Source organism: Microtus oregoni, unplaced genomic scaffold (genome assembly GCF_018167655.1).
Source record: "Microtus oregoni isolate MIOR12 unplaced genomic scaffold, Mior012 000005F_ref0000423, whole genome shotgun sequence".
In the NCBI taxonomy this organism is placed as follows: Eukaryota; Metazoa; Chordata; class Mammalia; order Rodentia; family Cricetidae; genus Microtus; species Microtus oregoni.
In genome coordinates, this window is record NW_024543064.1 from 42,493,268 (window position 1) to 42,518,621 (window position 25,354).

The 25,354-nt window shown below is 53.1% G+C and overlaps 2 protein-coding genes across 3 annotated transcripts; both read left to right on the top strand.

The window, feature by feature from the left end:
• Positions 1–1,153: 1,153 nt before the first annotated feature.
• On the top strand, positions 1,154–8,936 carry Tmem61 (transmembrane protein 61). The gene is made up of 3 exons (XM_041652722.1): positions 1,154–1,516; positions 4,654–5,000; positions 8,508–8,936. Exons 1-3 carry the CDS (start codon positions 1,502–1,504, stop codon positions 8,776–8,778), a joined length of 633 nt encoding a protein of 210 aa, XP_041508656.1. The 5' UTR covers positions 1,154–1,501; the 3' UTR covers positions 8,779–8,936.
• Positions 8,937–17,780: 8,844 nt separating this feature from the next.
• On the top strand, positions 17,781–24,853 carry Bsnd (barttin CLCNK type accessory subunit beta). 2 transcript variants are annotated; one of them, XM_041651267.1, is made up of 4 exons: positions 17,781–17,957; positions 22,100–22,182; positions 23,254–23,508; positions 24,451–24,853. In XM_041651267.1, exons 1-4 carry the CDS (start codon positions 17,781–17,783, stop codon positions 24,851–24,853), a joined length of 918 nt encoding a protein of 305 aa, XP_041507201.1. The 2 variants fall into 2 exon arrangements, with proteins under 2 accessions (XP_041507201.1, XP_041507200.1); XM_041651266.1 differs by having other exon boundaries at positions 22,100–22,180; positions 23,246–23,508.
• Positions 24,854–25,354: the final 501 nt, after the last annotated feature.

Sequence of the window (25,354 nt, forward strand, 5' to 3'; positions counted from 1 at the left end):
GATAGATAGGCTGGCTCCTTGGGGAGAAGGAAGGTCTTGTTAAACCCCAGTAGCTGCCCTGAGAAGGGGGCTTTCCGAGTTACTGGCTGGAGACAGGAACCATGACTTTCCAGCTCTGGCCTTGATCTCCTATCCAGAGACTCAAGTTCAAATAGGACCCATGCTGGACCTCAACCTTACTATGCAGTGACTCATCTGGGGATAACAGGCAGGGAGGACACACCCTATGTGGATGCCTGCACAGCCCAAAGTGTCCTGGCCCTCCTATCTCTCACCCACATCTCCTCTGAACACAGCACCAAGGGGCTGCTGGCAGACCTTAGTCACTGGCAGGCTGTCTCGATGGGGTACAGAAACGTCAGAGGTCCCTCTCTCTGTTCAGCCACTCTGCTTCTCAGCCTTGTACAGGAAAGCATATTGCCTGCTGTAAAATTTATGCAAACCATACACAATGAGGAAGATAACAGATCATGCATGAAGGACCTCTCCAGAGGGAGGAATCGGTGCTCAGAGAACTCAGGCGCCCTGAGTGGCATCTTTTTTTTTTCAGACACAAGTTCCCTATGACTTTGTCCAGCTTTGCCTATACTGTTCCTTCTGTGGCCTGCTGTGATCACCCTTTAAAGATGTGTCCTCCCGGAGACATGGAACACAAACTGAGCTAACCCTCCTTCTGGGTTTTTGAACTACCTGTTTATCAAAAGAGCAGGCACTTGCCCTCCAGTGACCTAACACAGTGGGTGATGCAGGAGGAGGGTGCTTCCGGGAAGTCGGTGCCACAGCTTCTGGCCAGCAGTGTCCCCAGGAAGGAACGCTCCAAGCTGGTCCTCGGACTGCCAATGCTGTCCCGGATAACAGAGCGTGGGTAGGGGAGACTGCTCTCTGGCCCCCACGATAAAGCTGATCCTGTCAGCACAGGATGCAGGAAACGCTTGGGTAAGTGTTTTTGAGCCTCAGTTTCTCTCCCCTGTGAAAGTGGTGAGAGAGGGTCCTGGCCCAGGCCTCCCACAGACAGGTCCCTCCCCTGGATGTCTCTGGGCAATGAGTTTCATCTGTGCAGTTTCCACCTCTCTGGGAAATTACTTCTCCCTCCTGTCCGGTAGGCTATCACTTTAAGTTTGGGCGGGGCCTGTTGGACACCGGCCCAGCACCTGGAACCTCGAGGAAGCACTGAAGCAGGCCACAAAAGTCTCTGAGGTGGTGAGTGAGGACATACAAGGACTAGGAGACAGGGAGTAGGTGGCTCCCCAGCGGGATCCCCAGCTGGGAACCCAGCTGCTGGGCTGGGTGGCAGGGAGAGAAGGACCTGTGGCCTCAGCCTTCCTGGGGACCAGAACAGAGACCTCAAGAAGCCGGTGAAGTGCCAAGGGCACAGCTGGGGACAGCTACTAGGGCCTCCCCAGATGCCTGCTGCCTGCAGAACTCAGCTACCACCACCACCACGCCTTCTAATGCGCTGGACTCTCCCCTGGACCGCTCCTGTGGCTCCTGGACCAGACTGATGGCTGTTCGCGAGGTGGGTGTGAACATCCTGTCTCCCTCCCTCCGGAGTACCTCAGCTTCTGCTAAGGGTGTAGCGTGGACCCTTCCCTTTAACCTGTACCGTGCAGAATGGACCCGGGGTGATACTCCTGATACTCAGTGCCTCGGCGCTTAGCTGGGAGCCAGTTTCTCCGCAGTTCGTGGGCGTAGGTGGGCTCTTCGTGTTCAGATGGTTGGATATTCCTTCAATGCTCTCACGGTGCCATTGCGGGGCAGCAGCAACGACACTGTGGGTCTCTCCCATCTCTGTCAGTCTGGGGGCTGGTGCTCAGCTCCCTTCTCCCTCCTCTGACAGGAAGAAGGCTTTCTTCTCCCTGGTTTGAACTGAGCTCCTTGTAGCAGACTGCCGGGGCTAGAGAGCAGGTGATTTTCTGGTTCAAGTCCCTCCCCGCTGTGGCGGAGTGTTCATTTCAGAGGTGCGTGTTTAGACAACGAGACTCCGGATAACCTTGTAGTGTCTGAGTAGGGCCACCCTCTATCCAGCTGCGTTAACTCATGCCACAGGTACAACTTGCTGGACTCAACTCCCTAACCTCTTAGCCCTGAGGGCCAGGATGTGAACTCAAAGGTGTGGACAACAGGAGCCTGCTTAGCCAAGGGTCCCAGAGTGAACAGATTGGCCCCAAAGAGGGAGTGATGGGCAAAGCCTTGTGGTGGGAAAGTTCTCCCCTGGCTGGAAGGAGGTGGGCACAGCCCCTGGGACGGGTGATATTGGTCTCCTTTTTGAACAAGGGTGAAGTGGGGAACCAGTCAGAGCGAGTAGCAGGTCTTAGGAGAAAGTCCCAGAGCGAGTAGCAGGTCTTAGGAGAAAGTCCCAGGTGGCTTAAATTGAAGTGGGAGTAGGGTCAAGGGGAGGCCAGCAAAGCACTGGAGGTGGGACCAGCTTGGCAGGCCCGGACTGAGTACCAGGATAGGGTGGAACTTCTCTGGGGCTGGAGAGCTTCCTGTCTGCCCCCCAGGGGTTGTAAGTCACACCCTCCATGGCAGGGAGCCCTCCCTTCCTTCCCAACAAGGTGCAGGGGCTGGAGGCACACTCCTGTAAGGGGTAGTGAGATTCCTGATGGCGGCTTCTCAGAAGTGGGAGCGGAGGGGTCCAAAGGGAGGACACACTAAGAGCCACGCCAGGGACTGACCTGAGACTGAGCACAACACTAACTGTCACCATCTGAAGCTGGGAGGACAGGGGAAGGCATCTTGTCAGGGAGAGCAGACTGGCAGACACAAGACTCATGGTATGGTCTCAACTGCAGGCATCTAAATCTGTATATACAGGAATCCAGCAGTGCATACACACACACACACACACACACACACACACACACACACACACACGGGTACTTGAGCTAGGTTAGATCTGCATCTAAATCCATCCCTAACCAGTATCCCTGAGATATCACTGTGGTGAGCATTAAGCAAGGGGATACCCGTAAAGTGCTCGGTATGGTGCCCAGCTGGGCAAATGCCCCCAGCACATGCTAGCCACCAACATTGTGTTCTGTAGACCAAGGGAGGGCAGGGTAGAAAACTGCTCAGTGGGGCTCATGCTTGTCTCTGAGGGGCAGGATTCATCCTGGCTTCATTATGCCACTCCACTCTTCACAATGAGCAGTGTTTGCTTTCCTGGAAAACAGAAAGCATCATAGGTGACTTCAAGTCTGTGTGTTCAGGTGTGAGCTCCTTAGGTATGTAGATCCTTGCTCTACTTGACTTTGGATGAGGACCTCCCCCAGTGTGGACTGTGTCCCCCCTCAGCTGGGGATACTCATTCCCCCACCCTACTCACCTGCCTTGTTTGTAGGAGTCAAAAATGTTGGCCGTGAGGGGACTGTCACCTTGTCAGGGCTGGAACATGCAGGCCCAGGATTTCCTCCGCTGACTTCTTTCGTGTTTTCTCCAAGCTGGTTACTGCAGCCTTGTTCCCACCAGCCTCTCCCTGTGGATATGGGAAGGGATTGGACTGCTTCAGGAAACTCTGGTTTAGTTAGGGGAAAAGCCAAGGGAGGGACAATGGTAAGAGGTGAGCTGTGTGCTCCCAGAAGGTGCAGGGATCTCCAGAAGTTTCCCAAGCAAGGGCCAAGCTGACATTTGCAGGGATGTGTGGGAAGTCACTAACCACACCGAGGGATCAGTAGGGGCAGTGGCTTAGAGGTGAGCTTTGGGGACCAGTGCCAGCCTCTTCTGGATGGTAGGATCTGGGGCAGGGCTTGCTTCTTGCAGTTATCCCATGCAACACTTCTGCCGAATCCTTCCTCTTCCAGTGATTCATGGGAGTTCAAAAGAGCAAAGCACATGTGTGCCCTCCTTCTGCCAAACACTCGTGCTGATCCCCACTTAAATCTTGAAAATGTGTGTGGGTGTTCTGCTTGTGTGTGTATATGCGCACTATAAGCACGTCATGCTCGAGGAGGTCAGAAGAGGAAAAAGATCCCCTGGAACTGGAATTAGAGACAGCTTGAGCTGCCGTGTGGGCGCTAGGAACTGAACTCAGGTTCTTCGGAAGAGCAGCTGGTGCTCTTTAACCATCGAGCCTTCTCTCCAGCCCTGGCCCTAACTTTGTAATGATTTAGGTTATTTCACCTAGGGGTCATGACATCATCCATGCGCTGTTTTGTTAGGGCTGGGATTGTGAGCTCTTCCAGTGCTGTGACTCTGGTAGTGACATCTGTGTAGATGTCCTGGAAAAATCCTGCTCTATGGATTTATCTACACTCAACTTCACATCTAGCCCCGCCATTCACATTTGTCAAACAGCGACAAGAACTGGACCCCACCAGATGGTGACGATAGGCGAGGGGCAGAGCACAGCCAGCAAATCCTGGCTTCTCCCAACCGCTCATAGACCGGCCAGCACAGGAACCATCTACCCACCAGGCCCAGACCCGATAGAATGTAGTGCATTTATTATTATATGATTTAGCTCCTGCTGTATCCCAGGTGTAGCGCTAGGAACTTGAAACAGCTTATTGGTGACCATCAAAGTAGCCCGGCCGTGTGTGGGTATCATCTTCATTTCACAGGTGAGGACCTGAAGTATAAGTCAGAAGGCTCCTCCGCGGTTTTGGTGCATGTTGCTGGACCAATTCTTCAGATTCTCTCTCCTTCTGTGTGCAGACATGCGTCAGACGCCAAGTGGCCTCCACTGTGCGTTACTGCATGACGGTCGGTGGCACAGTGGTCCTGGTCATTGGGACACTCTGCTTTGCATGGTGGAGCGAAGACGATACAGCTGTCCAGCCTGGCTCACTGGCCCCCACAGTGAAGCATCCACTGTCCAGGATCCCCCTGACATGGCTCAAGTCTATCAGTTTATTCTGCTGTAGCATGGGTGGCCTGCTTCTCTTCTTTGGCCTGCTCTGGTCCATCCAGGATAGCACAAAGAGGTCGAGCCAGGGGGACCTGTACCAACTCTCCAGAGACCTGTGCCACCTTGCTGCCGAGTCTCCTGAGAAGAGCTGCAGGTTAGTGGGGCACGGTGGGGACCGTGGGTGATCACTACAGTCACACTACCCCTTTGCCGGGTAGACAGTATCTTCTGGAGTATCTTGCTATTGGCCCATGGCTCCTTGAAACTAGATGCATTCTACAGATGCTACCAAGGCCACTAGGCAGACCTCAAGTGGGGTATGGTGGGCACACCTGTAATGTAGCACGTGGGAGGTGAGTTCCAGGCTAGCCTGGGCTGCAGAATCAGACCATCGGTGGGAAGGGCATCTTACCCAGCCAGACTTTGCTCTTTTCACATGAGAAACTTGTCCCTGAGAGAGTGACGTACCTGCTCATAAAATGAGTTGTACTCTGTCAGGCCAGGCCTGTCCTCCTGCCCCGCCCAGCCTGGCCTGAGCAGAGGAGTTGCTGTTGTCTATATACACAATAGTGTTGCCTCAACAGGGCCCAGGCCGCAGCTGCGGGTTAGGTGGGCTACTCCCTCCCTCCTCAGTTAGGCAGGATACTCCACCTCCCCACCCTCCTCACTCCCATCCCTCTACCCCCTGTCAGGAAGCAGTTAGGGGCCCTTCCAGCTCTGAGACCCAGATTCAGAGACTGGTGTGACTGGGTACGGAGGAAGCCTGCTGGTCATGGGAGGCATGAGTTCACTCTCTTCCTGGGGTTGCCTGGTTGTGGCTAGAAACGGGCTTGGGCATTCCGCTTTCCATGTCGGGTCTTATGTTCTCTCATTTCATCACCCGCTCTCTCTTGCTTCTCCCCAACACCACTGGGCACCTACCGTGTGGTGGGTCCAGTTAGGAGTGTTGGTGATGCATCGGTGACCAGACAGACAAGACCCTACCCTAGAAGCTCCCCTGGCAACTGTCCGTCCTGAACGGAGGCCCCTGCTGTCCTTCAGTGTGCACAGCAGACTGTGCTAGGCCCCCTCGGAAGGCCAACTTTCTGTCGCTACCCTTTCCATTCGAAGCTGTGTGTCTGCGAATGTCCCCAGATTTCCCAAGTCACACCTGACGCCTTGTCTGTCAGTTGCGGCAGGAGGAAGGGCAGACCCTCTTCTGTACCACAGCTCACTGCTGTGACAAGTTACCTGAAAGACAAAACCAAAAGAACATTTTGAGGAAAGGTTTATTTAGGCTCACGGTTTTCGGGGCTATTCCGTCATGGCGGGGATGGCACAGGGACAGGAACGTGAGGCAGCTGGCCAAGTTGTGTCCACAGGAAGCGGACAGACGAACGGTCGTACTCAGTTCACTTTGTCCTTTCTGTTCAGCCCAGGACCTCAGTCCAGGTGATGATACACCTCACATTTAGGGTGGACCTTCCCACCATAACTGACTTAGTGGAGAAACTGTCCCACAGAGGTGCCCCGAGGTATGTCTGTCCCCTGGGTGATTCTAGACCTTACCAGGGTGACACCGAAGACCAGTCATCTCTCTCTCTCTCCCCGAGGGGGCTGTGGCCTCCTGTGACAGGACCATTGTGTGTGTGCATGCCACGAAGCCTGCACCCCTTAGCTTTCCCTGCTCTCTGAGCCTTGGCTGCCTATAGGGAGGGTGCAACGATGGTGGGGCCTGTTTTCCCAAAGGGAGACATGAGGGTGTAGCTGGCTCAGGAGAGCTGTGCAGTGTGGGGTGAGTGTGACCTCTGCCATTAGAGAGGGCTGTCCACTTAGCTGCCCTTCACTCATTCATCTGTGAGATGGGTGGGGCTACTCCTGCCCTACTGGGTTTGGTCTCTCAACAGAAAGTCAATAGGACCAGCAAGGAGCCTGGCTCCTGCCCCCACAAGGCTGTCCTGGTCTCCTGGACAACCTGGCAGGACCACCCCACAACCACAGAACTCTGGTCTGGAATGTACTAGGAACCTCCTAGACTAGGACAGGCCCTTGCAAAGGCCCAAGCTCTGGGCTTTCCTGTGTTCTGAACTATGACCTTGGACAGTTAAGGTGGATGAGCCAACAGGCTACTGAGGTGACAGAGCAGGCTTGAGGGCTGTGGTACACCTGCCCTCTAAGCAAACTTCCTGCTGTGAGCTGAGCTCCTGTGGTCCCTGAGCCACTCATCCTGCTGGCTGCCACCTGCTGGGTTGGCCCTAAGCATACCCAGAATCAGCTCCAATAATCTGAGTGAGGGCAGGCATGACTGGGAGCCTGCAAGGGAGAGGAGGGTTCTGGAGCCCTATTACCTGCATTTCCTTCAAGGCTGTTAACCCTTTTCTGCTTGTTCTCTTCTGCATCTGTGACATGGCACGTATTATCCCCATTCCACAGACGAGGAAGAAGAGGCCCAGAGAACGTGAGAACAGAGCCCAGGCACAGCAATAGAGTTCAGTGTGCTGCCTCCAGGCACACAGCTTCTGAGAGCCTGCCCCCTTTCTTCTTTTCGGGATTTGTTGAGACAGGGTCTTATTAGGCATCCCTAGCTGGCCTTGAACTTGCTATGTAACCCAAGCTGTCTTCAAGCATAAATCCTGCTGCTTCTGCCTCTAGAATTGTGAGATTACAAGCATGTAACACCAGGCTTGGCAGAAGCATTGCCCTCCCTTGCAAAGCCTGCTGGGAGCTCAGAGAAAGGAGAATGCTGGTTGGTTCTTGGCTGCAGGTCTCCTGGCTGGTCCCCAGCCCTCTTCTATCTAAGCCCAGTTCAGAGCCAGGGCCTGCAGAGCTACTTTGTGAGCAGGAGGGTGAACTTGCCTCCTGGGGGCCTGCTGTGAGGGTGGCAGCCAGCTCAGAGTCCTGGGACAGGGAAAGACACTAACTCCTTGGAGGTGGCCCTTAGAAGCTCAAAAATAATAGAACATTTGTCCTTGGAATTGGGCCTGCAAATCCAGATCTGGGTTGGGGGTGGGGCTTGAGGACCTGGTCTTTGCCTCATAGACTGTTAGGTGATTCGGTTGCCTAGGAGTGAGGGTGGGCTGGAGAGTCGGGGTGGGCTGCATTGTGGAGTGGAAGAAGAGACTGACTTGGTAAGTAGTGAGCTCTCTCTCCCCTGGAGGTGTGCAAAGAGAAGCAATTACCTGGTTAATTTACTGTTTCAAGCCTCAAGCATCTAGATGGGCAGGTAATCTGAGGCCTCGCATTCTGCCCTGAGCATCACAGCTGTAATTTACAAATAGCATTTCAGTCAGCTGGGAGTCTTTATGTCTGTGGACCAGCACTCAGTCTCAGCAAACACACCAAGCACCTGCTCTCAGTGTTAGCCACTCTAGTCAATCTCTGGCCCAAGAGACAAGCATACAGTGTCAGTACAGTGGCAGAAAAGAACAGCATGGATGCTCAGGGGAGAGCAAGATGTGGGGACAGGTTAGAAAATGTCCCCGGGAAGTGTCAAAGCGAAGAGGATGGCTCTCATGCTGCTTGCTGGAGCAACCTGAAGAGGAGGGAGGACTAAGGTCGCAGGCTGCTCCCCCAAGCATCATGGGAGCTATGTGGGCACGGTCACGCAGACTCCTCTGTCTTCCCTGGCATGCAGGAGAGGTTTGAGCAGGTCCTGCTGACAGCTTCTTTCCTGTTCCCATAGACCTCCTAAGGAGGCTGCCATTCCCACTTACGAGGAGGCCATGTACTGTCCACTGGCGGAGGGTCCCCTGCCATCCCCTGTGCAGCCCGAAGAAGACCTTCAGTGCCACGCCCCGAGAGACGCCCTTCTGGGATCTCCATCCCTCTTACCCCCACCCAGCTACGAAAGCATCGTCCAAGCTCAGGAGGCTGTTTCTGGTCCACATGCTGCAAGCTCCAGCCCAGGTCGAGCTCAGGCTGTAGGGGGGTTCCAGGGCTCCAGCAGCCCCTGAAACTGGCCCCTAAGCCACAAGCTTTGCTTTGGGCATACTCCAGTGCTGGGCTCCCAGCCGGCATTCACAGAGCTTTGCTACTGGATGCTGTTTATGTATCTGTTGCCGTGTAAGAGTTCATCTCCATGTCAGGTGGCTTTAAATAAACCCCACTTTATAACATCTCACTGTTTTTTGCATGGCTGATTCCTATGGTTCTTCTCCCCACGAGGTATTGGAGAGGCCATCATCACGGTCCCAAACAGAATAGAACCTCCGTGCTGGTGTGCTGTGAACACGGGGCCAGAGGCAGAAGCAGAGGTGTCCAAGTTCATACCACCAGTTTGTGGCCAAGAGAACACAGACTGCAACCTAAGCCCCCCTGAGCCCAGGTCCCACCCTGTACCACCATGACAATGACTTCTTCTCTTGGCCTCAGTTCCATCATTTGTGAGAGGAAACTGGCATTTTTAGCAGCTCTGGCCCATGTCTCAGGGAGCCAAGTGGAAGGACCCGTGGGGTGACAGCACTGAGCAGCATACCGGAAGCAGGGGCACAGCCCTGGGCCAGAGGCCCTCAAACTGCTGCACGCCTCAGAGTTGGTGGAGGTAAGCCTCCTCTACCAGGTGCTGGCTCAGCATCCAGTGACAAGGGCCTCACTGCTGTCCCTGGCTCTCCAGATGGGACTAACAGCAACTTTCCCCCCAGCTGCTCTCTGCCCACTCTGCCTCTGCCCACTCCATGATGCCACCAAATGGCTGAGTCCTGTACCTTCCTCGCTGGTAGCTTCCTAGCTCACCCTTGCCCCACCCCACCCTATCAGCCTGAGCTACAGATCACAGACCGGCAAACCAAATCCTGTTAACTCAGGCTGTGTTGCTCATGCTGAAATGTAAGGGACACACCGCAGCAGAATAAGGGAGGCATATGTCATCTTGGGTCCCTTTTGGCCCTCCCTCAGGGACAGCGTCATTCTCCAGTATGCAGGCCAAGGGCCTAGAAGGCAGCTGGTGTCGTGAGTCAGGTTAAACCAGCTTCTCATTAGGGATATCACATCAGGCTCACTCTCACTCAGGGAGACTAAGGGACCTCCCCAAGGCCCCAAGGCAGCAGGGGCTCAAAGGCTGGCTAAGGCGGCAGTCCCAAGGGGCAGCTGGTGCTAGGCTAGGACTCTGCTCCTATCTCCTCCTCACCCCAGGTATGTGTGGAGTCCCCGTGTGGGAAAGCAGCCTGTGCAAGCTGAGGGCTCCCTATCTAGGTTGGGCCACGGTGGGGTCCACGTATTGTCACTCTGCCTGCTTCCCACAGTATTCTCAGGTCACCGAGAGCCTCTCAACGCCAAGTCCAGGTCGGGCCTGGCTCCCAGCTCACTCTGAAGGGCAAAAGCCCTCACATAGCCTGGGCTGGGAGAAGAAGGCCTACTCTGCATAGTAACACTCAGCTTGCTGCTTACTCCTGCCCCTTGCTCCTTGCTCCCAGTTAGACCCCTGGACCTTGGCACTTCCTGTCCTATCCTCCCGTCAGAAGTTCTGGCCCCTCCCTTTCTACCCTCTTGTCACATTCTGTCTCCCCAGAGGTTATCCTAGGCCACTAAGGAGTCTGGAGAAGCCTTGTCTCCCCACTCTGGTGGTGACCTAGGCTGGGTTTATATTAGACCCTCTGCAGTTCCTAAGGGTTTCCCAAGTGAGGTATTTACCCTAGGGCACAGAGTTAATGAGCGGCTGGTGTGAACAGGTTCTGTCTTGGCAGCAGCTGAAGGGCAGGTGGGGAGCGCTAGCCAGTCACAAAGGACTTTTCTGTCTCTCTGGATCCACATCTGTTCACCTGGCTCAGGAAGGGACAGTGACTTGGTCAAGGTCACCAGCCTGGACCTGAGCCAAGGCTATGGCAATCTCAGCAAGGCAGGGTACTGTCCCTTTCTGTATTATGGTGGCCTCCCTGAAGAACCTGTGGAGGAGCCAGCCACCCAAGGCAGGTCTGTCTGTCCCTTGCAGCCCTGCCATGGAACCAGGCTGTTCCCTGCATCCACGCTTGGACTCTTCGTGATTGGCCACCTAGACAGTGACACCCAGATGTCAGGGACCTTTGTGACTCAGGCTCTCCATCTTTTTCCAGGATCCTTGCAAATACGTGTTGCTCAGCAACCCTTGCCCATCACTACTCCCGGCCTTTAGTCTGGTGTTCTCCCACCCAGTGTGACCCCCTGTGACTCCACAGAGGCTCCTGCTGGCTTCAGGAAAATGTCAGCCCAGAGGTTTCTTGCCCTTATATTCTTGCTCTCCTCCGGTCTAGTCCTTACACTTCATCTCTCCCCTCTCAAATACCGCCCAGTGGGTTCCTTGGTCCAGACCTAGGGGACACAGAGGTAAACCAAATACAGCCACTCCCAGCAACCACTGTAGTTTGGCTTTTAGTTGGAGGGACAGACAAACAAAAGACGGAATAGATAATTTGTATAGTAAGATAGATGGTGGTGACGCTGTGGAGCACAACAAATTGGGAAAACTAAGGGACCTCCTTGGGGGAGGACTTCTGCAATCTAGGGGATGGCTAGGGAAGACCCCACTAAGGTGACCATAGAGTAAAGGACTTAGCTAGGGAGACAGCCATGCAGATATCTGGAGGAAGATCATTCCAGGCAGAAAGGTCCTGGGGTGTCTGTACGTTCCAGGAAGAACATGGAGTCAGAGTGAGCTTAGGGAGAGTGAAGACTTGGAGGGGTGATGAGCAGGCAGTATGCAAAAGTGATGTACGGACTTATGGACTGCCTGGAGGCTTTTACCCTAAGAAGACAGGTTGCTGTTCCAGAGTTCCGAGCAGAGTAGTGACTTGTGCTGACGTCCATTTGGGTTAGAAAGAGACATTAGGGGTCAAAGGTGGAATCTGAGATCAGCAATAGGGAGAGGACAATAGAGGGAGAGTAGTGAGTGCATTCTTGTTTGCAGAAGGTAGAGTGTGGTGGTTTCAATAGGAATGGCCCCCGTAGATGTATGTGTTTGAATGCTTGGCCCATAGGGAGCAGTGCTATTAGGATGTGCACCCTTGTTGCAGGAAGTGTGTCAATGTGGCGGTGGGCTTTGAGGCCTTATATATGTTCAAGCCATTCCCAGAGTGGTGCACAGTCTCCTTCTGCTGCCTGTGGATCAAGATGTAGAACTCTCAGCTCCCTCTCCAGTACCATGTTTACCTGCATGCTGACTTGTTTCCTGCCGTATGATAATGGACTAAATCTCTGAACTGTAAACCAATTAAATGTTTTCCTTTGTAAGAGTTGCTGTGGTCGTGGTGTCTCTTCATAGCAATAGAAACCCTAAGACAGAAGTTGGCACCAGGGACTGGGGTATAGTTGTGATAAGCCTGCCAAGCTTTTGTTTGGAGGAATGTGGACTTTGGGAGTTTGGATTAGAAAAGCAGTTGAACACTTTCAGTGGGTCTGAATGGGTCGTCCTAGTAGGAGCATGGAAGACAGTTGTGCTAAGGGTGATTTGAACTGTAGGGATCTGGCTCAATAGGAGGAGAATTTTAGTATGTTGCCTCAAGACTGTTCTTGTAATAATGTGGCGATGAATGTGGTTGCTTTTTGCCCTTATCTGAAGAGTCTGCCTGCAGATAAAGTGAAGAGATCTGGATTAATTCTGTGGGCAGTGGAAATCTCAAAACAGCCTAGTATAGACCCTGTTGTGTGGTTACTAGTGTTAACTCTGATGAAGATTTATCATGAAAAGGAGCAAACTGAGCTAGTAAATATACAAAATGATTGAGGAGGAAAAGAGCACCAGGAAGTAAAATAGAGTTAATTCTGTGTTCAAGGAGATAAACAGATTAAGAAATGGAATAAAGGGAGTGGTGACCTCAGGGCAAGACCTCACCCAGCTAAGCTCCAATTTGTGAGAAGGAATTAAAGAATAGTTTAGGTCCAGGTGTGGTGGTAAACACCTTTAATCCCAGTACTCAGAAGGCAGAGGCTGACAGATCTCTGAGTTTGAGGTCAGCCTGGTCTACAGGTCCAGTTTCAGGACAGCCAACCTTAGGCAGTGAAGGAAAACCATTGAAAACAGAAAGCTGGAGAAGATGTAATGGAACAAGGGAACCATGTTCCAGCCCCAACAAGCAGCACAACTTGGCAGCTTCAGCAATGCAGTTCTGGCTTTAGAATCACAGATAGAAGAAAGGGGTTATAGAGTCTCCTTCCATGACTAAGAACAGCCTCTGAGGCTAGGCATCTTCCAAAAGCGGTCCTCATGGAGGCCCCGAGAGGCCACTGTGAAGCTGTGAGGGTGAAGCCTGGGTTGCCTTGGAGACCCCAAGATGTTGGAGATGCCAGAGCTGTGGGACACCTGCTGAGAAAAGCTGCTAACAGGGAGTGAAACCAGTCTAAAAGAAAGAAATGTGTTGCAGTCAACAAAGCTGAAAGGAGTTGGCGATCTGAAGAGCATTTTGATGTCATATATGGAGATGCAGAGTTTGGAGCTGGTGTTTGGTCTTGCTTTGTTCTAGTATTTCCTTACTATGCTCCTTTTCCTTCATTTTGGAATGGTAATGTATATCCTGTGTCATTATGTGTTAGAAGAATGTGATCTGCTTTTTGATTTTGAGTTTACAGGGAATTACAGTTAAGAGATCTCATGAGTCTCAGAAGAGACTGAACTTTGGATCTTTAAACAGGGTTGAGGCTGTGATAGACTATGGGGATTTTGAAGGCTGGACTAAATGCATTTTGGACTATGTTATGGCTACAACCCTACTGGGGCCTGGGAGTGGAATGTGATTATTTGAAAAGGTATGGCCCCCATAGACTCATGTGTTTGAATGTTTGACTCATAGGAAGTGGTACTATTAGGAGGTGTGGCCTTGGAGGAAGTGTGTCATTGTGGGGGTGTGGGCTTTGAGGTCTCCCGTATTCAAACTATGTTCACAGTTGCTTCTGCTGCCTGAAGATCAAGCCGCAGAAGTCTCAGTTCCTTCTCCAGCACCATGTCTGGTTTACACGCTGCCATGAAGAAAATGGACTAAACCTCTGAAAATGCAAGCTAGCCCCAATTAAATGTTTTCCCTGTCAGAGTTGTCCTGATCATGGTGTCTCTTCACAGCAATAGAAACCCTAACTAAGACCTAGAGTTAACAGGATTTGGGAGAGAGGAGGTGGAGGCGGTAGCCTGAGAAGGACCTGGACGACAGCTGACACGGGCAGTGTATACCACGGTGGGCTGCACACAGTGAATCACAATCACGCCCATCATTTCACCATCCTGGAGATGATGTAGCTGAGCACTCCATCCCCGAAGCCTTTTTTTTTTTTTTTTTTTGATTTTCGAGACAGGGTTTCTCTGAAGTTTTTGGTGCCTGTCCTGGAACTAGCTCTTGTAGACCAGGCTGGCCTCGAACTCACAGAGATCGGCTTGCCTCTGCCTCCCGAGTGCTGGGATTAAAGGCATGCGCCACCACCGCCCAGCGCCCCAAAGCCATTCTTATCAGCATGCCTCGACCCTCAGAGCGCCCTGTGTAGCAGGAGGTGAGAAAATGGTTGATCTCTGTTACTGACAGGCTCTGGCTCCTTAGGACGAGCCTTGTCTTCACAGGCTTAGGTTTCTACTTGTGTCCAGGGTGTTCTATGTTTGAGTATCTTGTGGGGGCAGCTCACTCCCCGGACCCCCAATTCCTTCAGGCATGTTCAACTTTTTGACTTGCAAAACAATGCTGTCTTTCACAAAGTTCACACTGAGAACAGGAAAACTGAGTTGTTTTTTTTTTTTTTAAAAAAAAACTTGACAAAGTTTCATGTTTTCAGTAAATTTACAGTTTTGTGTTTGGCTGCATTCACAGTTACTGTCCACAGGCTGGACACACCTTCAAGAAGACAGCACTTACCACACGCCCTCTGCTGGGACACCTCTGACTCCTGGATCACTCCTCCGGCGGCTTCCTCTGGGTGCCAGGAAGAAGGTCAAAGCCAGGGTGGCCTCAGGCCTGTGAGAGCAGGAACCGCCTCTAGCACAGTATTTTGTTGCTCTGAACACACACTCCCATTTCATTCTTTTTTGTTTTGGTTCTCATTTTTTATAAATTCTTTGAGAATTTCACAGGCTACACCCTGATCACACACAGAACCCCTCTCACGCCCGGTGCTCTACCACCTCCTCCCCATCCACCCAATGCCGAGCCTTCCTCTTCTTTCTTCCCTTTTCCTTCCCCCACAGGAACCAGGGAATGCCAAGTGTGGTTGCTCCAGCAGAGACCACCACTATCTGCCTCCCAGTGGCCAGGGGCCAACAGCTGGCCAGCCAATGGCCAAACCGTCTTCCCTCCATGCAGGGGCCCCGCCCAGCTGAGCCAGTGAAGGCCCTGTTAGTGCTGTCACAACTGCCACCAGCTCATGTGTGCAACAGCCCGGTCCTGCCCAGAAAAATCTTGTGCCCCTCCCCCGTGTCATCTGCCACCTTCAGAGCTCACAATCCGCTTGCCCATCCCCGTACGAAGATCCCTGAGCCCCGTGGAAGGAGGGACAGGACAAACACAATTCAACCAGGGCAGGGCCCTCCACAGACTCTCGCCCTCGGAAGTGGTGAGACGAGCCCAGTGTCCACTACAAGAGAAACCCCTTACGAGGCTGAGAGGCACAGCCATCTACGGGCACAGCAACAAGTCACTAGGAATTGCCTTGGCACCATGTCTACACAGGAGAACAACACTGGACATTTCATTCTTTTAAAAATATTTTTATTAGTCCTTTGGGAATTTCATGCAAGGTATTTTGAAAATATTCACCCTCCCTTCCCCAACTCCTCCCATAACCACCATCTCCACCTTCCATTCCTTTCCACACAGCTTCGAGATTTTTTTTTTCCCCTTTTGTATTTTCCCCTCTTTTTCCTGGTGGAGCTGAGTTTGTGCTGCCCCAGCTTGTCCTGGAAGAGAGGCCTGCCCTATGACCGTTTAATTCTTGACTCCAGAAGAGATCGGGCCCTTTGAAGCCAGCACTCACATATCTCAGAGTTTCTTACTCCTCCTTGCTATTAAAGGGGCAAAGAAAGACTGGGTCATGGCAATGAAAGAGAAGATCAGTGGATTGGGGAAGAATACCCAAAAGCTAGATCCATCCACGGGGGCACTGGGAGCATTGGGGAAGTCTTGGTCAATCTGTTACTCCCCGGGCTTTGTCTCCTTATCTGCAAAGTGGGTGTGGCAACTCTTCTGTGTGTTCCTGTGGACAGAGACATGCCAGGTCACCACAAGGCCACCAGGGGGCACGAGAAGCTTTTGTGGATGTGGCAGAGAGTCATTCCCTGGGCCTTGTGTTTTTGTTTTGTTTTTTTTGTTTTTTTTTAGAATGGATACCAGCTAGGTTGCTCTACATTCAAAGCCTCTCTTGTCTCTAGTCTCTTTAAGATGCTTCTACCATCTCCCTAGAGGTCCCTGGCCAGTCACAATTCCAAACGACTATTCCTCCTCTATGTCACTTTCCGGTACCAGACTAGGAGATGATCTAACAGCTGCTTACAATCCAAAGGTGACAAAAACTGAGGTGCACTGCCTAAGTTCACCCTGGGAATCAGACTGGAGGTAACCAGAGACTTGGCACCTGGGCGGTTTCCTCAGGGTGCCTAGTCCCAGTTCCTGGGGCATTTACAAACTGTGAAGTAAATTTACAAGCTGGACAGAGCTGAGGGACAGAGATGGCGGGAGACAGAGAGAGCAGAACCTCTCTGGGAAGGGACCCCATGGCCATGCTAGCAGAGGTGCATGGGCGAACACAGTGGGGCATGAGGGACACGCACAGCCCGTACAGGAAAGTCCCCGAAGGCAGGGATTCAGGCAGCTCATTGAGAGCCCTTGCCATCGCACAGGTCACTCACAAGAACCCCAGCTGTCACACTCTGGGTACCTGTGGGGGCTCCGAGTCTCTGCAGTAGCAGTGATGGAGGCAGATCTGACTTTCCCCTCAGTCACATCAAAACTAGAAGTCTTCTCCTAGACTGTCATTTTTCAGACAATGATGGCTTTCCAAGTTGGGGACCAGGCCAGGTGAGGTAGATGCCAATCAGTTAGTCACACCTGTAGGGACACTCGTTCACCTGGTCCCCATGGAAAGCAGGTCTGGACTGAATGTGGGCTATGAAGGGGATGTGGGAGGCAAGAGCTGGGGCCGGTTCTGGTTCTGGGAGGAGCTACAATTGTCCCTGGTATACAGAGGAGGAAAGAGAGACAATCAGCTGGTGAGCAAGGCTGTGCACCACACAGCTGGAAACACAGATCAGGGACCATCACAGGCTTCGCTCCTGGAGCCTGCCCCTGTTTTCACCTATGCTGTGGTTGACGAGGCTCATGCTAGTAGGACCTGCAGCCCCTGGGTTCTAGTCCCAGCTGCTCTGTTATTTGTGACTGTGGGCAGGTTACTTGTTCATGCCTGCGTCCTCATTTGTGAAGTGGGAGTATGGGACCTGTCTCCTTAAATGAACCGAATGGCTAGGATGCTGGCTATTCAGTAGGTTCAGAAACTCCTGTTGAGCCTAGGCGATCAGGTGTCCTTGAGAAGGTGTCTTTAGGTGTCCAAACTGTCAAGCTGTGGGTTTTGGACTCGGCCATGGCCCCACCCCTGCTTCCCAGAGCTGGGAGGTGCAAAGCCTGTCTGGGCTCAGCTCCACGGTAGGCAAATGAGATGATGTCAAAGCCAGGGCTGGCCCAGCCCCTGTGACCTCCCCCAGCCCTCCCCTGCCTCTGTCCCATGCTCAGATTCACAAACTCCAAACAGCTGGGCCCAGAGAGAAGGAGAGTGGCAGGAGGAAAGGTAGATGGCTGGGCTCTTGGGCCCACTGACGCATGTCACCTCCTGCCCTGCAGAACTTCTGGGCCCAGGGCCGGGAGCTGGACCTGTGGGGACCATTCCTTGATTTGGGCTTTATGCCTCAGTCTATGCCTCAAGCAAGCAGCGTATCATCCGACCCTGAGCCTGCTCGACATTCGCTTAGGATTGTGGGCAGCCCTCTGCCAGGGAGCTGGTCAGCTATCAGGGCTGGTTAGCCACCATGACTGAGGAGAAGACCTTCCGAATCGGCTTCATCATTCTGGGCCTTTTCCTGCTGTCCCTCGGCACGTTCCTTATGAGCCATGATCGACCCCAGGTCTATGGTACCTTCTACGCTATGGGGAGCGTCATGGTGATTGGGGGCGTCATCTGGAGCATGTGCCAATGCTATCCTAAGGTAGGGGGCTGGGACAGGGGCATGTGCCAATGCTATCCTAAGGTAGGGAGCTGGGGCAGGGGCATGTGCCAACACTAACTACCCTAAGGGGGCAGGAAGACGTGTGACCCTCCTTGTCTCAGGGTACCAACCCCTTGACTCTAGCTGGTATGGTTTTCCCATTCAGACTCCCCATATTCTCTCTATTCTGGGGAGGGGGTAATACTTTTGTTTATCCATCCATCCATCTCTTGTTTCGGCTGATCAGAATGCTCCCATGTCTGGGTCTTGAGTCCGCCAGAACAGGGACACAATGGGATCTACACGCTGTCTCTGTGTTCGATCAGAAGCTGGCTAGCATTTACTCTCTCCCAAGCTTGAACCCACAGCTCACCCGGACCCTATCCCAAGTGCTCTGTGTTTTCTGCAGGACTCTGAAGCACTGATCTCAGGTTGGCGCTTGTGCCCTGGGCGTTCCATCCTGGGTGCCCCACCCAGGGTGCTCCCTTCTGTGCCCCCAGCTGCTGAGGGCTCTGTAGGGCTGTGTCTTTCCGAGTCACAGTGTTTTCATCTGTAAAGTGGCTCCCCGGTCTGGGCTCTGCCTAGCCCTGTGGTAGCCCAGGGGTGATGTGTGGAAGATGGGCAGGGTATGTTTGCAGCTGGCATGCTGTGTTTAGGCAAGCAGCAGCTGCTGCTGTTGCTCTTCTTGATCCCCACACGGCTCTGAGGGGTGGGCAGTCAGGTGTTGTAAACCTTCAATGCACAGAGAGGTAGGGTGACTCTTCCAATGTCACACAGCTAGTCAGCTGCAGATGTGGAGATATGAGGAGAGCAACAGGAGTCTAGCCTGTGTTCTGTCTCTGAGTCCCCTGGAGACTGAGCCATTTTGTTCTCTAAACCTCAGTTTCCTTAACTATACAACTGTGGGTCAGAACACAGAGTGGGGGAGGGGGACAGATATCTGAGTCTTGACTCTAACAGCCCTATCCCCCCAGCTTCCTCTACCCCTCCCCACTTTGGTGGCAAGTACCCAGAAGGACTTCTAAGAATTGGGTCCACGTCCCAGCCTCTCCCAGCCCTCCTCCTCTCTGTGGCCAGCCCAGGTCTGTCACTTATACCTGGAGCCTGGGCAGTCCAAACTGGTTTGGGGCCATTTTACAAAGCAGTTTACAGTCAACTCTCCTCTCTGCGCTCAATGTCCTGAGCAGAGGTCACTGGGAGAAGAGGGCCTTGAGGCCAGAGCCACCACGTCACCACCCAGGGAAGGTGGGGATGCTGGGAAGAAAGCATCCTTCCTAGGGGCGACTGGTAGGGGGAATGGGGCTGAGCATTAATGAGTAACTGTGAAAGGCTCACGTGCTCCTGTGTGGGGAGGTGATATGGCTGGTGGAAACCCACACCTCCTAGTGTCCCTCAAACCCCAATTCAAGTCCCTGTGCCCTGTGCCAAGTCTGTGACCTTGGCAGAGCCTCCCCCCACTCCGTGCCTTGAATGGCCAAGTGGAAGGGAGCAAAGGGTGCTGTAGGGACGGGAGGGGTCCTGGGTGCCTGGGTGAAGTGGGTGCAGAGGCCTTGTTCTGGAGAGAATGTTGCCGGTACTGGGAGGGCTGCAGGGGAAGCAGGGAGGACAGGGCTGTGAGTGCTGTCACAAGCGGAACAGGAAGGAGAAGGGCTCCCGCTCTTCACCATGGCTGTTCTGTTAGGTTTTGCATACAAACCTGGTTAGATTTTGGTGATCACCTGAGTCTCAGGCATGGGTCAAGAGGGAGAATCAAGGCAGGGCAAGTGTGGGGGCTACTGATGATGCTGGGCCTGGAGGTCGAGATCGAATGGGGGGGAGTGAGGATGAGGGGTGGAGTGGCAGGGAAAGCAGATCTTGGCTCTGCTGGGGCTCAAATTCAGGACCCAGTTGTAGGCTAGAATCTTTCCCAGTAAGCCATCACCTCGTGGTGCTACAAAGATTATTAGAAATGGGTTAATCAAGATGTGAGAATTAGCCAATAAGAGGCTGAAACTAATAGGCCAGGCAGTGTTTAAATGAATACAGCTTTCGTGTAATTATTTTGGGGCATAAACTAGCCAGGTGACCAGGAGCCAGGTGGCGGGAAGCAGCCCGCAGCGCCTTCAACACCTAGAGGTTGAAGAACCTGTCCCCTTTGAGGGCTTCCCTCTTTATGCCTCTTCCCTCTGGGGACTGGTCGGTGTGCTGCCTGAACTCAAATCTGATGCTATTCTCCTGCTAAAAATCCCTCTGGAATGCCCATGGCTGTGGATAAAGGTTGAAATTCTTAGTCTAATGTTCTGAGGGTTTCCAGGTCTGATCCTGCCCCAGATCATCAATCCTACATATCTTTCCTCTTTCTTTAGAAAGAGAATCTGTGTTCTAGGATGCTGCTTCCTGTCTGTCTCCTCCTTGCTTCTCATGTCAGTGATGGTAGTCATGATTGCGGTGGTCGTGATGGCAGTGATGTGATGATGGTGATGGTTATGATAGTGGTTATGGTGGTGGTGGTGATCGTGATGGCGACAGTGGTAATGATTGTGGTAGCGATGATGACGGTTATAATGATAGCAATGGTGGTGATGTAATGATGGCCATGGGAATGGTAGCATTGATGGTGATGATAGTGATGATGGTGACAGAGTAGATGATGCTGCTGGGTCATGAGATAGGAAAAAGAGATAAATCCTAGAAAGTATGGAACCATCTGGCCAAAGGCATCCTTGGTGCAAATGTAAGATGCTTAGACACCTACGGAGGTGCCTCCTCGGAAAGGTAAGAATCCTCTACCTAGCACCCCCTTCTTTCCAGCATCATGAAGCTTTGCTGGTACAGGCAGAACCTCCCTCACTGTACTGGTGCTGTTTATGACTCTGGAGCAGCTCAGAAGGAGGCCATCAGATGTTAGATGAAAGATGTTCAGACTTGTGTGTGATGTGTGTGTCCAGATGTGTGACCAGTGGCTTGGTCTTCATTGGGCCAGGCTGTGATTTATTAAGAAGCCATGTGTCCAGGTACCATACTGAGAGAGCCCTCTGTATTAAACACATAAGCACAGGATACAGTGCTTTAACCTCTGGTAAGCATGCGTTTCCGAGGCATTAGGTCCATTCTCAATGTGGTCAGCCCATCTCCAGGACCAAACTGGGAAATGAAAGATTTACACCCACTATGCAACAGCTCCCCATTACCACTCTCATTAGCCTTGGGGATCCACCAGCCTCCTTTTGACTTCCACAACTTGGTATACCATGGAAGTGGGGTCTTACAGTGTTTGCCTCTGCCGCAGCCCAGTCTGGCATATCTCACTCAGCACTGTGTCTTCAATGTTCATCTTTGATGTAACGTGCATCAGAACTTCCTCCTGAAGGCTGACAGGCATGCTGTGTGTATGCTCCCTGTGTTCTGTCTATCACCCATCATTGGACTCTGGGTCACCTCTTGGGTGTGGGACACAGTGCTTCTCTGCGCATGGAGGAGCAGGTGTCTCTTGGAGGCTTCTCTCATTGACTAGAAGCTTTCAAAGAGGCTCTGGAAGGAAGGGCGGCTCCCAGGATCCCCAGCAAGGGCCTGATAGTGAGAAGATGCCCTCCCATCTCCAGGGCTCCAACGGCAGGACTCTTTCCACCTCACCTGACTCATCCCTTCAAGGTGCTCCTTGCCAGCTTCAATGGCCACCCCTGAAGCTAGGCTGCTTGATATCAAAAGTTCAGGGATGAGCTTTGTGGGCACACTCACAGCCTCTGTGTCCCTGCTCACTCCACGGCTGTGTCCCGTGAAGCACAAGTCAGTGCCTGGTTTACCATCCACTCACCAGGCAGACGGAGCGCCCTCTGTGGATACCTCTGGGAAATGGGTCTGGGCTCCAGGGCGGGGCATCTCTCTCACTCACCGCTGCCCCCAGTGTCCAGGTGGTGTCTGCACAGGGCAGGTTCTTGGGAGATTGTATGGTAAAGGGAGAAAGTGGTTTGGACAGGAACCTAGATATCTGTCTACCTGCTGGGGTTGCGCCATGAACAGAAACTAGCTCATCAAACAGGGGCCCTACTGCATCCTTCTCCTCCTACAATCTGCAGAGGCTCCGGGTCCAGCGGTCAGAGCGTGTGGCGGCAGTCAGCTCTATAGCTGGTCAATTGCAGAGACCGTTTCCTCTCTCCTTGCAGATCACCTTCGTGCCGGCAGACTCTGACTTTCTGTCCCCAAAGGCCCTGAGCCTGATGGAGAACAGACTTTTGGAGGTGAAAAGGTAAGACCAGGGGGAATGGATCCTCAGTCCAGCCTCCTGTCAAAAGAGGGGAAGAGGGGAGGAAGGGAAGAGGTAAGGAGGGAGGGAATCGGGATAGCTGTGTTGGATGTTGGTGTCTCTGTCTTATGCCAGCCAGCTTCCTCTTTGCCTCCCATTTTCTGAGAACACACTCTTAGAAATCACAGGTAGTTTCAAACTCTCAGGTTGGTGTGCTAACATCATCATTCCTGTCTTATAGATGTGGACTCCGAGGCACAAACCTCAAATCTCAAGGGGAGTCAGTGCTAGGACAGGTCTGAATCTGGGCCTAAGTTGGCTGCGGAGGTGTCAAGCCCTGCTTCTGGCTTGGGATGGAGCCAAGAACTCTTTGGCTTTCACTAATTCCTGAGCTGCGACTCCCAAGCTCTGAAGGCTGGGCTCATGAGGGTCACAGCCTTCTGCTTTGCTTGGGGTAGTTTGTAATGCCGACCTTTTCCATTCCAGAAGTGCCCCAGTGAGAAGCACTGGGCACACCCTGGTGGGCGGGGCCACCACAAACACGTCCTTCCTTTGTCTGGTCACCTCCTGTGACCTTGGACAAAGACCTGGTCTCTGAAGCCCACAGGCGGAGAAGAGCAATATGGCCCTGACCCACCAAGCTGGGTCTGTGTCACTCTGTGTACAAGTCAATTTTAGTTGCTGTGCCTCAGTTTCCTCCCAGCACCTCCTGGAGTTACAGGGAGTGCAGAGGCGATCACTTCCCAGCCTTGCAGGAGCCCACAGGCAGCTATTACACCGCTGCTGAGCAGCAGAGCTGTGATTGGTGCATTGGGGTGTGCTTCAGAGAGCAGAGTCTTGGTGCTGGGCCTTCGCCATCTTAACATTACAGACCGTGGATACCTTTTGAGACATTGTGATGTTGACTTGGAATCTGGCCTCAGCCTCTCCGTCTGTGGTCTGGGTACAGTGACACCCTGAAATTTTTCTTTTGAAATCAGTGGGGCCATGCTCCCATAGTAGACAGGGTGCCCATGGTGAGGGAACTCACGTCTACCCCACCCTGACTTCTCTCCCTCTGTCTGTTGGACCCAGCCCCCAACCCCCCTATGTCAGGCTGTGGGAAGAAGCCGCCTATGACCAGAGCCTTCCAGACTTCACGCACGTCCAGATGAAGGTCCTAGGCTGCAGTGAGGACCCTAGGCCCCTGCTGGCCACTGAGCTGAAGACAGGAGTTGGCAATGGTGGGGAAGGCGAGCCTCGTAGTGCTCAGGCCTGGATGGAGGCAGCAGTGGTCGTCCACAGGGGCTTGGATGAAAATGAGGGAGAAAGATCTCGTGCGCAGAGCAGGTGAGAGGGCGGCATGGGAGTGGGAATGCTGCCCAGTTCTAGGGCAGGGGGAGGGGGGGGCTGTGTGCCAAGAGGGTGGTAGGGACACTTGGGAGTCAGGAGCAGGCAGTGGAGGGCGAGAGTGGCACAGGGAAATGAGGTTGGCCTGGGGCTCTAATGGACCGAGGTGCTGATCTTAACTCCCAGGCTATATAGTTGTGTTGGTTTCGGACTCTCCTGAGCAGTTTCTCTCAGGGGAACAGTCATTTCCGTGACACAGGGACAATGTTTAAGTGCCCAGCACACAGTTCTTCCTTTTCCAAAGGCTTGTTATGAGCAGCAGGAGCCCAGGAGCCAGAGGGCTTGGGTTTAAATCCTGCCTGGGCCATTGACCTGCTCAGCATCTCAGGCAAGGCTTAGTCCTCAGCACAGCCCAGTTCCTGTTTATTTTTGAGTCAGGTCTCTGATTGCTCCACTCAGCCACAAGCTCCATCACTACTGGACACCAACTCTCTCTAAGGCCTTGACTGGCCTCCAGTCTCTTGAGTTCCGCTGCGGTGGGGGAGGTGGGGCAGAAAAGGACACTGAGGTACCTACAGTGTGACGTGGACTGTGAGGGGACAGAGAAAGGTCCCGAATGCCTGCAATAGTGGATGAGCCACTTGGCTGGTAGTTTTGTGTGTGCATGCGTGTGTGTGTGCACGTGCGTGTGTGTTTTAGAGTTTTTTCTTTTCTTTTTAAATAACAGCCCTGTTGCTTGGGTACCTACCCTGTGCCAGGCACTGTATGGAGAGCTGTGAACATTCTCCCTGCACCGCATGGGAGGGAATTCATATTGCCCTGATTTCCAAGGAGAGGGGGAGGCCCAGAGATATATGAACTTACTGCCGCCAGTGGCTGAGGTCTGGACCCACACAGTGTGACTCAGGGCCTTCCCTTCACGCATTCTCTTTGCCTCTGCAGCCCTCCAACGTGTTCCCAAGGCTCTGCACCCTTGGCCTCATTCCAAGATGAGCTGGACATGGGTTCCAGCGAAGGCAGCAGCCCTCACCCATCCCCATCCAACAGAGATGAGCCACACCCACAGGTGTTCTGGGCCAGCAGGGGTCCACTGGATCACTTCAGTGACTTTGCTCTCATTGATGACACCCCCACATCAGAGGACATGGTCCTGGAGGGGCAGGTGCAGGAGGCCGCTCTGTCCAGCAAGCAGCGGCAGTCCCTGAGGACGAAGGAGGAGAGTGTCCATGCAAGTGCAGAGGAACCTGAGCAGGAGGAGGAGGACCTCTACTATGGGTTACCAGACAGCCCTGGGGACCCCCTCCCCGACAAAGAGCTGGACTTCGAGCCCGATGCTCAGGGCTGAGATGAATGGCCTCCTGGGTCTAGCCTGGTGGCACGGCTCTCTTCATGTGACCCCACCAAGTCTCAGTTTTCCACCTCCCAAATGGGACTGTATGGAGGGTCAAGTGAGGCGATGAGCTGAAGAATCTTTGGAACTGAAAAGAACACACATGGGGGCTATAATCACACACACACACACCCCACACACACACAGTGAGCAGATGCTTCCAGGTGTAGCTTGTTGTGCTGACCTGGAGGAAGAGTGGGCTTTTCTGAGGTCCTGGGTTACAGCCAGAGCCTCGGAAGCCCTTTCCATGTCCTAATGCTGGCCTTTGATTGGGCCCTTCTGTGGTGCTACCCAGGGCCCCTGCTCCTTCATGGAGGCTGATCAGGGCCCCGTGTCTACTGAGGTTTGTTCCTTTGATGTGATGGGTAGTTTGATTCACCCCACTCGGAGCTGATGAGGTCTCCTGGATCAGTTTTGTTAGCAGGTCCCCTGCTCTGGGTTCTGTGATGCTCTGTG